The sequence below is a fragment of the Belonocnema kinseyi genome, chromosome 9 (genome assembly GCF_010883055.1).
Source record: "Belonocnema kinseyi isolate 2016_QV_RU_SX_M_011 chromosome 9, B_treatae_v1, whole genome shotgun sequence".
In the NCBI taxonomy this organism is placed as follows: domain Eukaryota; kingdom Metazoa; phylum Arthropoda; class Insecta; order Hymenoptera; family Cynipidae; genus Belonocnema; species Belonocnema kinseyi.
In genome coordinates this window covers 67,024,290-67,039,159 of record NC_046665.1, presented here as the reverse complement: position 1 = coordinate 67,039,159, position 14,870 = coordinate 67,024,290, and the positions used below count along the sequence as shown (strand labels likewise).

At 30.3% G+C, this 14,870-nt stretch overlaps 1 protein-coding gene and 1 long non-coding RNA gene across 6 annotated transcripts; both read left to right on the top strand.

The window, feature by feature from the left end:
• Positions 1-1,464: 1,464 nt before the first annotated feature.
• LOC117180041 lies at positions 1,465-10,416 on the top strand. Of its 5 annotated transcripts, XR_004467989.1 has the most exons (7): positions 1,465-1,596; positions 6,200-6,255; positions 6,422-6,460; positions 6,546-6,639; positions 8,744-8,813; positions 9,483-9,546; positions 10,069-10,116. XR_004467989.1 is itself a non-coding variant. In XM_033372340.1 (6 exons), the coding sequence occupies exons 1-6, from the start codon at positions 1,563-1,565 to the stop codon at positions 10,100-10,102; spliced, it is 321 nt and encodes a 106-aa protein (XP_033228231.1). In that variant the 5' UTR covers positions 1,465-1,562; the 3' UTR covers positions 10,103-10,176. The 5 variants fall into 5 exon arrangements, 4 of the variants coding, with proteins under 4 accessions (XP_033228231.1, XP_033228232.1, XP_033228233.1 ...); XM_033372340.1 differs by lacking the exon at positions 8,744-8,813 and having other exon boundaries at positions 10,069-10,176; XM_033372341.1 differs by lacking the exons at positions 8,744-8,813; positions 9,483-9,546 and having other exon boundaries at positions 10,069-10,416.
• LOC117180042 lies at positions 2,332-5,753 on the top strand. The gene is made up of 3 exons (XR_004467990.1): positions 2,332-2,380; positions 2,478-2,600; positions 5,705-5,753. It is a non-coding gene; the product is annotated as an uncharacterized LOC117180042 (long non-coding RNA).
• Positions 10,417-14,870: the final 4,454 nt, after the last annotated feature.

Sequence of the window (14,870 nt, the reverse complement as noted above, 5' to 3'; positions counted from 1 at the left end):
TTAGATTATACAGGCTCTAATTTTTAAAAATGTGGGCTTATCGAAAAATTCGGCGAAAATAGTTTGAAAATATATTTGGTATCTAGTGAAAATTTTTGGATTTATGAAAAAAATAATTTTTTCTATTTTCTGAAGATTTTCAAATTTTCGAAAAGTATATAACTTTTCTAATTTTCATCAAAATTAAAAATTTTGTTTGAATAATTTTCAAGTCTTTCACCCATCTATAAGGAACTTTGACAAAAATTTATGAAATTTCAACAACAAAAATTTCAAAATTTTGAAAATGCACTCAATTTTTTAAGTTTGGTTCGAAATATCTAATTAACAAACTTAGCCTTTTATTTGGGGACCTTTCAAAGTGTATCAAATGCGGACTCGATTAGACAAATTCTTCAAAAGTTAGCGTGGCTACAACATTCAGGTAACCATACATACAGGCATAAGACATACAGACAGACACCGATGACATTTTATGGTTTTGGGATTCTGTGAGTGCAAAACCGTAAAGATCCGTTAAAAACCAGAAATTGAAAATTTGGACGATTTCATTACATTCTCAGGAATGAGAATGTAAAAAACCGATATATTAACTTTTTTAACGATATTATTTCATTTATGAAAAAAGGGCATATAACTAAATTTTTTAAAACTGTCGTATTAAAAAGATAACATGAATAAGTAATCATTTTGCGTATGAATTCTTTAAAGGATAAGTCACTATGCCTATTGCAAAATACAAGTTTTCACGTACTTAAACTAAAACAAAAACTTTCTCTTTACTTTTCTCGAAACGCTACTTTGGCTTATGTGCCCTTCTTCCATCCAAGGCTTTAATTAAAAATATAAATTTTAAATCAAAATATAAATTTATTAATTTAAAAATATGAATTTTTAAATTAAAACATACATTCTTAAGTAAAAATAGCATATAGTTCTATTTTCAGTAAAAAATATTAATTCTCAACGAAAAAATTAATTTTTAACAAAAGAGTTCAAAATTCAACCTATGAATTTCCAACTAAACAGTCGAACTTTAACTAGAAAAGATAAAGTTTCGACCAAATAGTTATATTTTTAATTGCATTATCAAAACAACATTTAAAAACTTATCTTTAATGGTCGAAAAGTCATATTTTTCTTTGAAAATTCGATCATTTGTTTGAAAATGTATATTTTTCTTCATTTTTAATCTTTCTAGATAGAAAATTCACCTTTTATGGTAGATAAATAATTTTTTTTCAACTTCATCTAGATCGTCGAAAGTTAACTTTTTTTTGAAAATACAATTGTCGATTACACATTGTCAAACCTTGAAATTAGAAAACTGCGCACTAAAATCACCATAAAGCTTAAACTATTTATTGTTATTTCATGCTTTGCTCGTACACTCTTTTGTGTTTAAAGATAATAATTTATTACCCATACCGAGACCTTAAAATTATTTGTATTCGCAATTGTAACATTGACTTCTATTAGTCTCGAAATATTTATTTTTCTAACAAAAAAACTCCTTATTTTGTAATATTTTGTTTCAAAAACCTTTTTGATCTGAAATCAAAATGCCAGGAAAAGTGGTATTTGCTGTCTTACTAAGTAAGTACATATAATTATCTATACAAAAATACATGCCTGTTGTATGAAGAGAATATATTCATTTATATATAAATATATATTAACTCTGAATTCGTAAAAAGCTATTTTATAACATATAATGAAGATTACGTAATGATATATTATTAAAAATAAATTAAATTTATAAGAGAAATACCGAAAATTACTTTAAATGATATAAACAAAACAATAATCCAACGACCAAATTTGGACCACAACGAATAAACGAAAATCAAGAAAACCCTATTGTAATCTGAAAAAAACCCAAAAAACAACAAAAAAATAAAATTTTCGGAAAAAAATAAAAAAGAGAAAAGAAAAATGAGAAAGCAGCCAACCACATCCCCTTCCTTCTCTTTTTCCTTCTTTTGTCTTTTTTATTTTTATGACCTTCAAATTACAATAAAATAAAAATAAAAAACATAAATAAATAAATTTGCATTACCCCCCGCGCAGAAATCGCCCGATTTCATACTTAATACCGATCTGGCCCCGACCGGGAATCCCGATCTGGCCCTGATCGGTAGAATCCTGTGGCCCAGATTTGGGCCAGACCAGGCCATACCGATTTCCTACCGTAAAGCCATCCCTATGCGCTCACAGAATTAGTGCTGATTATTGTTTTTTCATAGTGCAGTGAAATTGAAATATTATTCGTTTATAATATTTTCTAAATGATTGAAAATGCCTAAGGCAAGTACGCCACGTGTTCGGAGGCACCGAGCACTAACCAGTATACCTCGAAATGTGCGTGAGGAAAATGAAAGTAAGTAATTAAGCTCTGGGGCTAATTGAAACCTAACCTCAAATAAAGTGATAATTAAATTTTATTTTTTTAATCAATGCGAATGAAATTATTATAGATGGAAATGTAAGTGATCTGGAAGTTAATACTATCCAAACCGTTCAATTGATGAATTTGGACGAAGGAGAAAATTTGGATCCAATTGAAAATGAATTTCTGGCTGATATCAACACAGTTTTAGGTAAAATCATTTTATCAGTGAAAAGTCAATCATTTTATCAACGTATTTATCATATAGTTTATATTGTTTTGTACTATTTTATCCATTTATATTAATTTTTTATTAATTTAATGTAGAGTTAAAATGATAAAATCTGTTATAAAATATGTTAACTAATAATAGTCAAAATAGGTAATCTCCAAAAATAGTGAACTTATCATAATAGAATATGTGATAAAATCAAAAGTGCATTTCAGATTTTTTTAAATAGTAAATTCATGATCAAAATACATGAAGGACACCTTTTCATAATATGAATTTCAGAATCAAGTAGTAGAATCAAAATACCAATCGATCAAGGGCTCCCAACAAGAGATCCTTACTCAACTGCGCATGCGTTGCACTCGACGTCTAATTGGTTGCTATTTGCGCGTAGTTTAAAATGCTAAAATACATTATTTCTATTCTTTATCATAAATAATGGCATTTCTACTTTTAAAAATGCCATTAGATAGAAATTCATGAATCTTGATAAAAAAAAAAAAATAAAAATTAATTAAATACATATTCTGTACACAATCTAAAGGATAATTTTAATTTACAGAATATGTATTTGATTAATTTGTACTATTATGAAGATTCATTGATATTGATTTTATGGACATTTTTATAATTCGAAATCTCTTTATTTATAATAAATAATAAAAATAATATTTTTTAGCATCTTAAACTGCGCGCGAAAAGTAACTAAGCAGATGCCGAGTGCGACGCATGTGTAGTGAAGTAAAAAGCTTTCGTTGGGAGCACTGCATACATATTTATGAAAAAAGTATAATTTTTCCCGTGAATGCTTAACGTAAGTACGTAAGAATCCAATTTTTTTAATTCTGTCACGTTCTTTCTTTTCTGGACTTGGCTATTGTGGTTCTTGTATATTAATATCATCTTTTCTTCCACTTCCCTGCCGTAAATACTTGTAACAATTAAACCCCTAATATATATCTAATTTTCCGATACTTAACATTTATTTTCGAATCATCTTAATTTTCGCCAGGAAAATTCGATGAAAATCCCCAATCAGGTACTGATTCTGATACTGAAAATTATGCAAGGGTAGCCGTTTTAATCCAAGACAAAATTCCCGGTTTTTTTCAGGTTCGCAAACATTTTTCACGATCAATAAAATTAAAAAATTCGAACTCTAAAGCTAAAAATTTTTCCATTTGCAGTAACAAAAAATAATCTACCAATTAAAGTACTCAAAATTAAACTCTTACATTTTAAACTTTTGAAATTGAATTGTAAGAGTTTTTTAATTTAAAAATGTTGTATTCAATTGCTTAGTAATTTAAACGTAAAAAATGAAAGGCTCTATCACTTTTCAATTGAACAACTTGACATGAAATTCACACAAACTGCAAAATTTATAATTTAAAAAAAATAATGAGTTCAAAGAATCAGATTCAATTCTAAAAATATAAATTCACGTTATCATTTTCAAAGGTGTGAATTAAAGAATCAATGAATTTAAAAAAATTTTTAATTATATTATTCTTAACGAATTTAAGCTAAATAAATTCACGTTATCATTTTCAAAGGTGTATATTGAAAGAATCAGTGAACTTTAAAATTTTTTAAATTATATTATTTTTAACAATTTCAAGTTAAATACGTGAAAAATTTAATTTGTTTAACTTAATACTTCTTAAATTGGAAGTTACATTATTTTTATCCTAAATACTTTAAACATCCTTGTAAGGCTTCAAAATTTTAATTTAATTTAATTTTAAAAGTTAAACTTATTTAACATTTTTTTTAGAATTTTTAAATATCTTTTAAAATGAAAAGAGAGTTCCCTATAACATTTAGAAACCCATCGAAAATTAAAGAAAATTCTTAAAACCTTCCACATTCTTTTTTAACAATCTTGGAAATCTTAAAATCTTTTTGAATATTATTTTTAAATAATATTTCAAACTGTAAAATTATTTTCAATTTTCCTACGAATCGTACCAAGAAGTTTTTATTCTTTTGAAACTTTTAAATTATTTGAAATCATTTCAAGCTTTAAATTAATTTTGAATCTTTTTAAAACATCTAAATGCGTTTTAGAATAATTCAATTTTTTCTATATAATTAATAAGTTTTCAATTGCTATTTGAACAACTAAATTCAACAATTTCACTTACAAATGTAACAAATATAATTTTTTAAAAAAAGAACCATCAAAATTGAAACGTTCGAAGTTTAAAAGCTCTTCCAAATTTAAACGATTCAAGGCTTTCTATATTAAACAATTCAGTTTCAAATTGTTAATTTAAAAATATTTGGTTGTAATTAATTATTCTTAAATGAACCGTCAAATATTGCTACATATGAAATGTTTGTTCTTTTTTCTTTTATTAAAAAATGTTTAATCGAATGCATAAAAAATTGATTATTTCAAACTGAAACAATATTTTAAATTTAAAGAAAGCCTTTAATTAAAAATACATTATTGTTAAGTTATTTTTGATTTAAAAATAGTTTATAAAGTTTTAGGCAGACGTTTGCATTATATAATGAGTAAGGTTTCGAATTGAAAAAGTTAATTTTTTCCACGTTAAAATCTGGAAAATTCTGAATCTTGAGCGGATTTCGAATCATTTTGAAAAGTGAATTATTGTTCCCTTTTAATACCTAAATTACATATTCATTTTAAAAATAATTTATTTATATTTACTGTTAATAAAATACAAATATTTTTTATACAAAATTCTCAACTTCAAACGGTTTTAATTTTTAGTTTATTAAATCTTCAAGACTGCATTTTGAAATTCTCTAAATTAAAAATAAAAACCTAAAATGAAAAATTTATAAAGTAAAAGATTTTTAAATTACGCATTGTGAGCTGAATGATGTCATCATTGAAATCGATAACAATTCAATTTATCATTTTAAAAAATTTTGAAATCGTACTTATGCGGATTTGTTTTTTAAATATTTACAAAATTTCCGGTAAAAAAATAAAATCACTGTCGTTTCCCGGATTTTCTCTATTTCAACAAATTCTTAGCCATTTTCCGGTTTTCCAGTCCAGCAGCCAGCCTGAGAGTTTTATAATTTATTTATTTTACTTTTTTTAGAAGCAGAAGCAGCGATCAGTGATAATGTCCATGAGCGATGAAAACACAGAAACAACAGAGAAAGCGGCTCTAAGTCATATTGGAACAATTATTGGAAATTCCAAAGATTGGGGTAGCCATCGAAAGCAGAGGACCCTACACTAAAAAACATTTTTTTAAGGTTCTAGTTAAATAGAGTTAACTTAAGGTCATTTTGATATTTAATAAATAATAATATTTATACTTTATAAATCTCTTTTTATTCGCGAAATGCATAAAATGTCTTTTTATGAGACCGATCGGGCACCGATTATTGGACGTTAAATGGGATTTTTAATTTGGATTTTGGTCTAATTTAAATTTCGTAGATTTTGATAAAGTGAAAAATTAAAAAAATTGTGTTATTTAAAAAAATGTGCAATAAAAGATACATCCATATTGCTTATACTTAAACTTGGTCTCACTTATATGAAATTTATCACGGGATAAATAAATAATTTTTTTTTCTTTTTAAAGCCATCGCAACTTTATTCTCCACTTCCTTTCCAGATGTCGCTATCGTTACTGATCCGGTGAGCTTTATTTTACTCAAAACAATTATTATTTAAATTTCTATATTATATTATACATCAATATGTCTTGATTCTTTATTATGTACAATTTGTGACAAAATTTAAATTAATAAACTATAAAAAGTTTGTGAAATAGTACTTCTACTAATTAAAATGTTTTTTGTAGAATGAAACAGCATATGTCAACTGTTTAAGAAATTGCTCTGTAAGTGAACAAAATTTTATAGTCTTTTTTATATAGTGAAATCATTCGTTTTCTTCAATATCGTGAACTACAATATTTTTTTTAGACAAATGAAAATAACCCATTTTGTATACAATATTTTACACAAATTGTGGGTGTGGGCAATCAGGAATTCTCTTGCCTCAACAGATGCGGAGCAGGTCAGTTGTGTAACAATAAAGTATATAAAATTCTAGAATGCAAAAATTTGTATAACTTTTTGTTAATATTCTTTTACTTTCTAGTACCAATCTACAAGGTATATTACGGAAAACTATAGGGTTTAAAATTTTTGAATTTAGGTGTTTTACGCCATGAAATCACTTTCAATTTTACGTAGATGATTGTAGAAAATTACAAATCTTTACAAAAAATACAAGATTTCACCAAAGTTAAAATATTGGGAAACTACTATACATAAAATAATGCTGTAAATACTGGTGTTCATTGTAGAAATGTACAAATGTAAGCAAACAAAAATTACATTTTTACAATAAATGCTTTTAGAATCTGAATCAACGTTTCGACTTGTACTTTACTGTCAATTTTTATAGGATATGTAGTATATAAGTTTCTATATGATACTACCATTTTTTTTAATATTACAATTTTAACAAGAACTTTTGCTATTATAATAAATCACAGATCAAGCAGCAATTTTAGTTGTGCAATCATTTTTTAAATTAGAATTTTACCCATGAAAAGTAATTTTAAATTAGAGATTTTACTTAGTTTTTAAAATAATCTTATGTAAATTAATTCAGATAAAGAAATGCCTTTTAATGGGGAAAAACCTTATTTAATAGTTTGTATAAGTTTATTTTGCAAGATATTAACATTCAGTGGCACAGTCATAACTGTTGCATGAGTAATAAAAGCGATAGATTTTAGATTCGATTAAATTATTATATCAATTGTTAGAAACAGACCTGACTTCAAATAGTTCTTTACCGGAACACGTATGTTTTCCTTTAAAATAATATCATACTTACTAAAATAAAAATTTTGCGAAGATTTCAAAATACCATTTTAAATCTTTTTAAGGATGTTCAAAGGTTTTAAGAAAATAAGAATCTTTTTTTTAAGTTTCTGGGAACATTTTTTATTTTGAAGAAATAATGTTAAGACAATGTTTAGAAATATTTCACAAAAAATTGATTAATAACAATTTAAAAATGATTAATTTGTAAAAACTTCTATGAAGTTTAGGATTCATTTAGAAGTTTCCAAAAAATTCCAAAATAATGTTTAAACTTGAAAAGATTTCAAAGTATTAAAAAAAGAGTAGATTTTAGAAGATTTCGAACAACAAAAGAAGCCTTTTAAGCATGTTAGAAGAATAGAATTTATTTAAAGAAATTCATAGAAAATTAGCAATGATTTTTGAAAAATTGATTCAAAAAGAATATTTAATAAGATTTCTGAAACATGCACAAAAGAATCTGGAAGGTAATTTTATTAATCTTGCAGGATTTTAAAATATTTTTAGGAAAAAATCGAGTTCCAAGATAATACCATCAATTTTCGAAGAGAGTTTTTAAAAATATTTCAAAAAAATGTTGATGAGTATAAATGAATTTTTCCCGCTTAAATTTAATTGAAATGATATAATTTTCAAATTGTGTACTTTTTTTAATTCATTCTTCCATTTTTAGCATTCAAAATGATAGTGTGGATTTCTATTTTATAAATCTTAGATTGAAAAGTGTTAACAATCTTCATTTACTACGCGTCAATTATAAAGATTGTTTGAATTAAAAGAGTTTTGAGCTCTAATTTTTAAAATTTGCAATTAAACAGTATTTCACTTTTGGTGTTTTAATTTGCAGTTAAGCTTTTATAACTTTAAATAAAAAATTGTTATCTCTAAAAGTTCGAATTTTTTAATTTTAATGACCGTGATCAATTCTTTCTCAATTGTTAAATTTGTTTGCAGTCACTAAGATATTATTTTTGGGCCTGGGTAACAAATAAGAAGAACATTGCAATGAGACAATTTTAAATAAAGATGCAGGGTGTTCAAAAAATTTGGAAACACCTAAATAACTGTCCAGATAAAATATTATGCAAATGGGTCAGGGTCATTCTTGGACTAACTTTCAACAAGAAATCCAATGGTAACCTTCACAATGACCTTGAAATTGACCTTCAAGGTCATTTCAAGGTCATATTTGTTTTTAAAATGAGAACCCCTATTTTTGACATTGGCAACCAAAAGAGTGGGAAACTTTACGTTTAAATATGTACTCAGGTGTGATTTTGCAGGTCTTCTGAAAGTCATTCATACTTAAGAAGGTTCGGCTTATTTTAAAGGGATGCCTCCGTATTTCCTCAGGTAAGGTCATTCTTGGAGTAACTGTCAACGCGAATTACAATTTTGACCTTCAATGCGATCTTGAACCTGACCTGCAAGGTCATTTCAGGGTCAAATTTATGTTTCTAAAGTAGAAACCCTATTTTCGTCATCAGCAACCCAAACAGTGGGAAATTTTACATTTAATTATATACTCAGGTCATAGGTTAACTGTTAATTTGCAGGTCTGCTGAAGGTCATTTAAACTTAAGTGAGCACTACTCTTGAAATATAGCATCAAGTTTCGCCTCATGATATTTTTAAGGAACGATTTTGCAAAAAAGAAGCGATTATGAATTTTCATTTTCAAAAGACGGCCATATAATTAAAAACATACGCGTACTAAAGTCTAGTATACTGGCGTCACGCCCACGATTCATAAAAAAATCAGAAAAATCATTAATTTATTTTATTTTTCTCTCTAAAAAATTAACTGAAAAAAATCAATTGATGTGAGATTGTAATTTCGCGACGTAGTTAGAATTTTTAAATAAATAACGGGTTACTATTTTAAGTATTTTAAACACTTTTATTGGCGTTGCAAGTGTCTATCATTCTGATCAGCATTTAGAAGATTTCTGATCCGTAGGCGTATACTTATAGCGCATTCACACACCTGACCTATGACCTGAGTACATACTGTGTTTTCAGACATTTTGGACACCCTGTATATGATGTCCAATCGTTTGCTATATGTTTGGCAAAAATTTGCAAGGTAAGGATTTGACAATTGTTGTTTGATAACAATTATTCATTATTATCTTTAAATATTCTAGTAATTCTAGGTTGGCTGCAAGTTTTTGGCTGCAAAACCTGTAGATTTCTATAATAGATTCTTACATTTCTTGTAGTTGTAGTTTTTTGTAAATGCTCGTAGGAAATTGAAACTACAATAAATACAGCAATATAGAAAAAAGTACATTCGTCCGAATAATAGTAAAATTTGTACTTTCCTGTAATTTTTGCTATAATTTATTGCATTTATTTGTAGATTTCTGTAAAAATGGTCGTAGATATTGACATTTTTTGTAAAAATTTTTGAATATCCTAAAAGACCGTCTATAGAAATAATTTATAGAAAATCAAATTTCAATTTCAAGAGATTCAATCCGAAATATTTCAATCTGGAACATTTATTTACATTTCAAACATAACATTTACAATTTATTTAGAAGTATCAAATTTTTTAATGCATATAATTAATTATACTATATTACATATTGATAACTTATTTCAGGAGCGACACCATCAGAAGCGACAGTTTGTGCTAGGAGGACAGCAAATCCTATTCTGGAAAAAAATTGAAATCTTGAAGAGTGCTGAATAAAAATGTCTTAATAGCTGATTAAATATTTTTTTAAATCCCAAATAATCAGGAAAATAATTTTGCACACAATAATACAAAATTTATGGAAGAGAGGTTACAAATTTAACGTTCTTAATGTTCTGTTTAATTCTCGACACGTGTAATCAAATCCGTGTCCACGTAAGTAATGTAGGTTCCCGAATAAAAATGATTCGACTTGAGTTCGACTTGAATTGCGACTTGCAGTTTAAACTTTCGGTTTAAAACTTCTAGAATATACCTGCCATAAAAAAAGGTTATTTCTAACAGTCATAAAAGCTAATCTTTGTTAATACTTAAACAATCTTGTATATTTTTATACAGTATACATATTAAATCAACTTATTTACGGATTGTTATTTGTATTATACTTGTTTGACGATGATACAGAAAATGTTGTTTGTTTTCACGTATTTCTAACAGCTTAGGAGATCCTTTTAGAAAGTTACAATTTTTATTTTTTTGAAGAAAATGTTTAAGGGTTATACTCGTTCAGCCCCACCGATTCTGAATTTTTTAATAAAAAATAACTAATTTAATAACTGCAAATTTTTCATTCATCAATTTTAATCTCATTTATGAGCCAAAAAGGCTCGACAATCCTCGCCAAGACAAGGCTTGTCTTGTGTCAAGTAAACGTCGTCTTAACCAAGACAAGGCTCGAATTAAGACAATTAAACGCCGTTTTACCTGTCGTGGCTATAAAAGTAAGACGAAGGCCTATGGCTCGACTCAGTTTTGAGACGCAGCCAGACATTAATGTCTTTAAGACAAACTCAAAACATAACCAAGTCGAACTCAAGTCGAAGCACGTTTACTCGGGTTGGACCGAAAAAAGCAAAAGTTCCCAATTCTTTTGGTAATATGGCCTTTTCCTGAAAGAAATTTGAACTTGAATTTTTTGTACTGACAGTTTAAGTTGTTCAATTATTATTCCTTGCCTTTCAACGCTTTAATTGTAGTCAGTTAAATTTTTAAATAAAATATTATAGAACATTGCTCGTGCACTGAATCCGCTAACATTAGTTTTTAAACTTTAAGATTAATCAGAATGTATTTTTTAATATAAAAAAAAATACTGAAACAGTTTATAATAGCAATATCAACTATAGAAGTGAAGTTGAAAAAAATTAGTCAAGAGTACCTTGTTTCCAATAATTATGACTGCTCTTGAGTGATAAGTAGAACTACAGTGAAATTCTTCTATAGCGCCGATTTTGGAGCTAACGATGGGTGGGAACTAACTCATTGTAGCCAAATCTGCTTTTGTTTGTTCACGCCTGAGTACTCGTCTGAGTTACAACCGCAGACCTCGCGCATCCCGCGCAGCTTCTGATACACCTACCTGCGGTGTAGCGTCAATTCTCAGAAGGGATAAAGAAGGGAGGGCTGTTAAAGAGTTTCACTGTATTTTTAAATGGTCCATTAAATTTAGTGACGATTACCGTTTCTCGTAGTTAACTTAAGCTAAAAATCAACACTAATTTCAATAAAGATTTGAGTTTGATGCAAATAACAATATTTTTCTAAGAGGACAATTCGCCAAAAAAATAGTTATAAATTAGAACAATCATTTTTCCCATGGGCGCCTTCTGGAGCTAAGAAAAGCCATTGAATTTACTGCAAGAAAAGTTGTTAAGGTAACTGGTATTTGCACTAATAGTTACCACAAAACTTTTCAGAATGAATACAGTTATTCTAAATATACAGATATTAATTACTACATTTAATGAAGCAGTTAAATTGAATTAATAAAAATGTCATAATCTATATGGTTTAAATGACTAAAAAACCTTTATATTTACCACGTTTTGTAATTTTTTTGATTCTTTAATGTATGTTTGTTTAAATTATACCTTACATTTTCGAACTAGACACTATTCTGCATAACTTAAACTTGGCATAATATTTTTGAGTGAGGTTGATCTATATTTTCAAATAGATTTTTTCCGGCTCAAAATAGAAGAGCACTAAAAATTGAATATAATTACTTGAGGAAATTTTCTTTAGATAAGTTTGAATATTTTTATTTAATGATTGAAAAGTACAATTTAAAATTATATTTAATATTATTATTTGAAACATGTCTAAAAAGTATAAAGAAGGTCCCAAAAAGGTGTTCAATCTACATAGCATTTCACTAAAATCGGAATTTGTAAAATGTGGCAGTGCGAATGTGCCAAAAGTCGACATGTGGATGGGCGCACATTTCTTTGCAAGCTGTCAGCTGAATACCTGGATACCTACTTCTTCAATGCAGCCGTTGCATACCAGTATTTTGATTGGCTCAGAAATTTGCAGGATGTGACGTTTTGAGGCTACATAGTTGTTTAAACAGGGTATTCCATACTATTTTTTCGTAGGTGAAGAATTAAAAAAAAATTTAACATATCGACATTTTTAATATTATATGTAATATTTTAAAAACATATAATCTAAGCTACATGCTATAGCCCCAATAAAAAACTGTTCAATTTAAGGTCGTGGCTAGTCGTCCAGCTTTTTATAGTAGAACGTTTAGCGAAAATCCTGCAAACTTGATTGTCCGTGCTGAAAAAGGAAAAGAACATCCGTCCGTATAGTATGGGCTATTCTATTCGTCAAAAAAGCTGGACGAGTAAATATTTCCTTTATTTAAGGGCTGTGTCCAATCACAAAAAGATTTTGTTGAACGAACAAAATTTTGATTGAACCAAATCTAGAATATGGTTCTTGCATATACAACAAAATATTTGGTTGACCCAAGACCATTTTTTGGTCAGTATTTTAGTTCATCCAAGTAGAACCTTAATCCAAGCCCCTTAGTGGCAATTTCAGTATCCACTTGGATACATGAACAGGTTTAAGGATCCTCGCTCAATCGTCAAAGTTAAGCAACGCTTTCCTCGGATTTACTCGGAAGGGAGCCATTGCACCTACTCCATAAACTCTGCGGTGAATTCGATCTTGAGCCTTTCCACTTTGTTTGTGTTTATAATTATATGGTGCTCATTTCACGAGCGTTTCTGATTTTATTTTGATCAATTTAAAAATAGAAATTTACACAAAATATAAAAACTACAAAACAATACAAACTATTTTTTAAGTACAAAGATAAATAAGAAAAAAAATCTATATGTGAAATAATAAATTTTTGAGTTGTAAAAGGTAAGGGGAAAATTCTGTCGCACCCTGTCCCTTTTCCAACTTTATTACTTTATTAAAAAAATTGTCACAATTATTTAATTGGGTCTTGATACTGTTGGTTAGCGGTCCTCTTGTTCTGTTCCTGTGCCTTCAGCAACATTTTCACTAGTTTTGTGATTGGTCGGATGTAGGATCTATTCCCTGTGCGCACCATGGCAACACTGACGAGGCCGTCTGGCCGAGGGTGAGCGGCAGTGATTCTCCCGAGAGGCCAGGTTCCATTGCACTTGATGAGGGGAGGGTCGATGATGACGACTATGTCGCCAACGGCGAGGCTTGAGCGAGGCCTAGTCCCTAGGCCCTCTGTTGGAGACTGCTCAAATACTCACGGCTCCAGCGCGCCCAGAAGTGGTCGCGTAGGCCTTTGATCAAGGTCCAGTGCGTCACATGATCCAATGGTGTATATATCATAGGCGGCCGTAGCATAGAGGTGACCGGACTTCCAGTGATAAAGTGAGTGGGCGTTAGGGCCTCGATGTAGTCTGGGTCACCGGTGAGCGGCGTGAGTGGTTTGCAGTTTAGGACTCTCTCGATGTTGACGAATAGCGTGGAGAACTCCTCAAACATGAGCTTGCGGGGTCCGGCGACTCGTCGCAGATGGCAATTCGCTGAATTCACGCCCACTTCCCAAAGTTCGCCAAAGTGAGGCGCAAAGGGTAGGATGAATCGCCAGGTGATGCTCTGCTGGGCGAGACTTCCCTTGAAGAGACCCTAATCCATTTCCGTTGCACTTAGCAGGCAACGAAGTTTCGTGATGGCCCCGCGGAACATTGCGCCGTTGTAGCTCCACATTTCTTGGGACTGTCCACGTCGGACAGTGAAGGGGTCGAGTACTCGGCGAAAGCTCTGCGTTGTGATGTCTTCTATGAAATCCAGATGCACGGCCGTGGCCCTTCGTCCTGAGAATGTCGAATGGGCCAGTGTAGTCTACTCCTGTTCACGAGAAGGCGGTAAACGGAGTCACCTGGGCATCTGGAAGGGGGCCATGGCTTGTTTCATGGGTTTTGCATTGGCGTAGGCAAATACTGTGCAGCCTCGGACGAGATTCCTGACCCGTGTTCTCCCGCCGCCTATACAGGTACGTCGGATGGAAGCCAGCCAAAATCCGTAGGCTTCGAAACGAAGCGAGCGGTTCAGAGACGTCTCATTGAGGTGGACGCGGATGCGTATACGGGCAGAGTCTACAGGCGATCCTAAAACCCCGGCTACACCGATGTTGACCCGCCCAAGCCCGTCACCTAATCTTTTGGTGATGTTCATGTTGACGAGAGTGGATTTCGAACACGGATACAGTTGGCCCTGTACCTCTCTCTGCGACATCGTCCGTCCCCGATGATCACCATGGCCGTGAGCAGGAGAGCTTGTGATGCTTGTGGCATGACCGCTTGCTGTTGTGACAAAATAATCATCCCATTGAGTTACTGGACGGCCGAAGAAGGCCAGTTGACTGCGTTGCCGTTCCAGCTCATCCAAGAGCCGCTGAGTCCTTGCGGCCGACTCTTTTTTAG

Bases quoted from the DNA above. Each gene is read 5' to 3' on its own strand.
- LOC117180041 (XM_033372338.1), top strand. From the start codon at position 1,563: ATGCCAGGAAAAGTGGTATTTGCTGTCTTACTAA. The intron at 1,597-6,199 runs GTAAGTACATAT...TTCTTTTTAAAG, and splicing joins GGTATTTGCTGTCTTACTAA to CCATCGCAACTTTATTCTCC. The intron at 6,461-6,545 runs GTAAGTGAACAA...TATTTTTTTTAG, and splicing joins ACTGTTTAAGAAATTGCTCT to ACAAATGAAAATAACCCATT.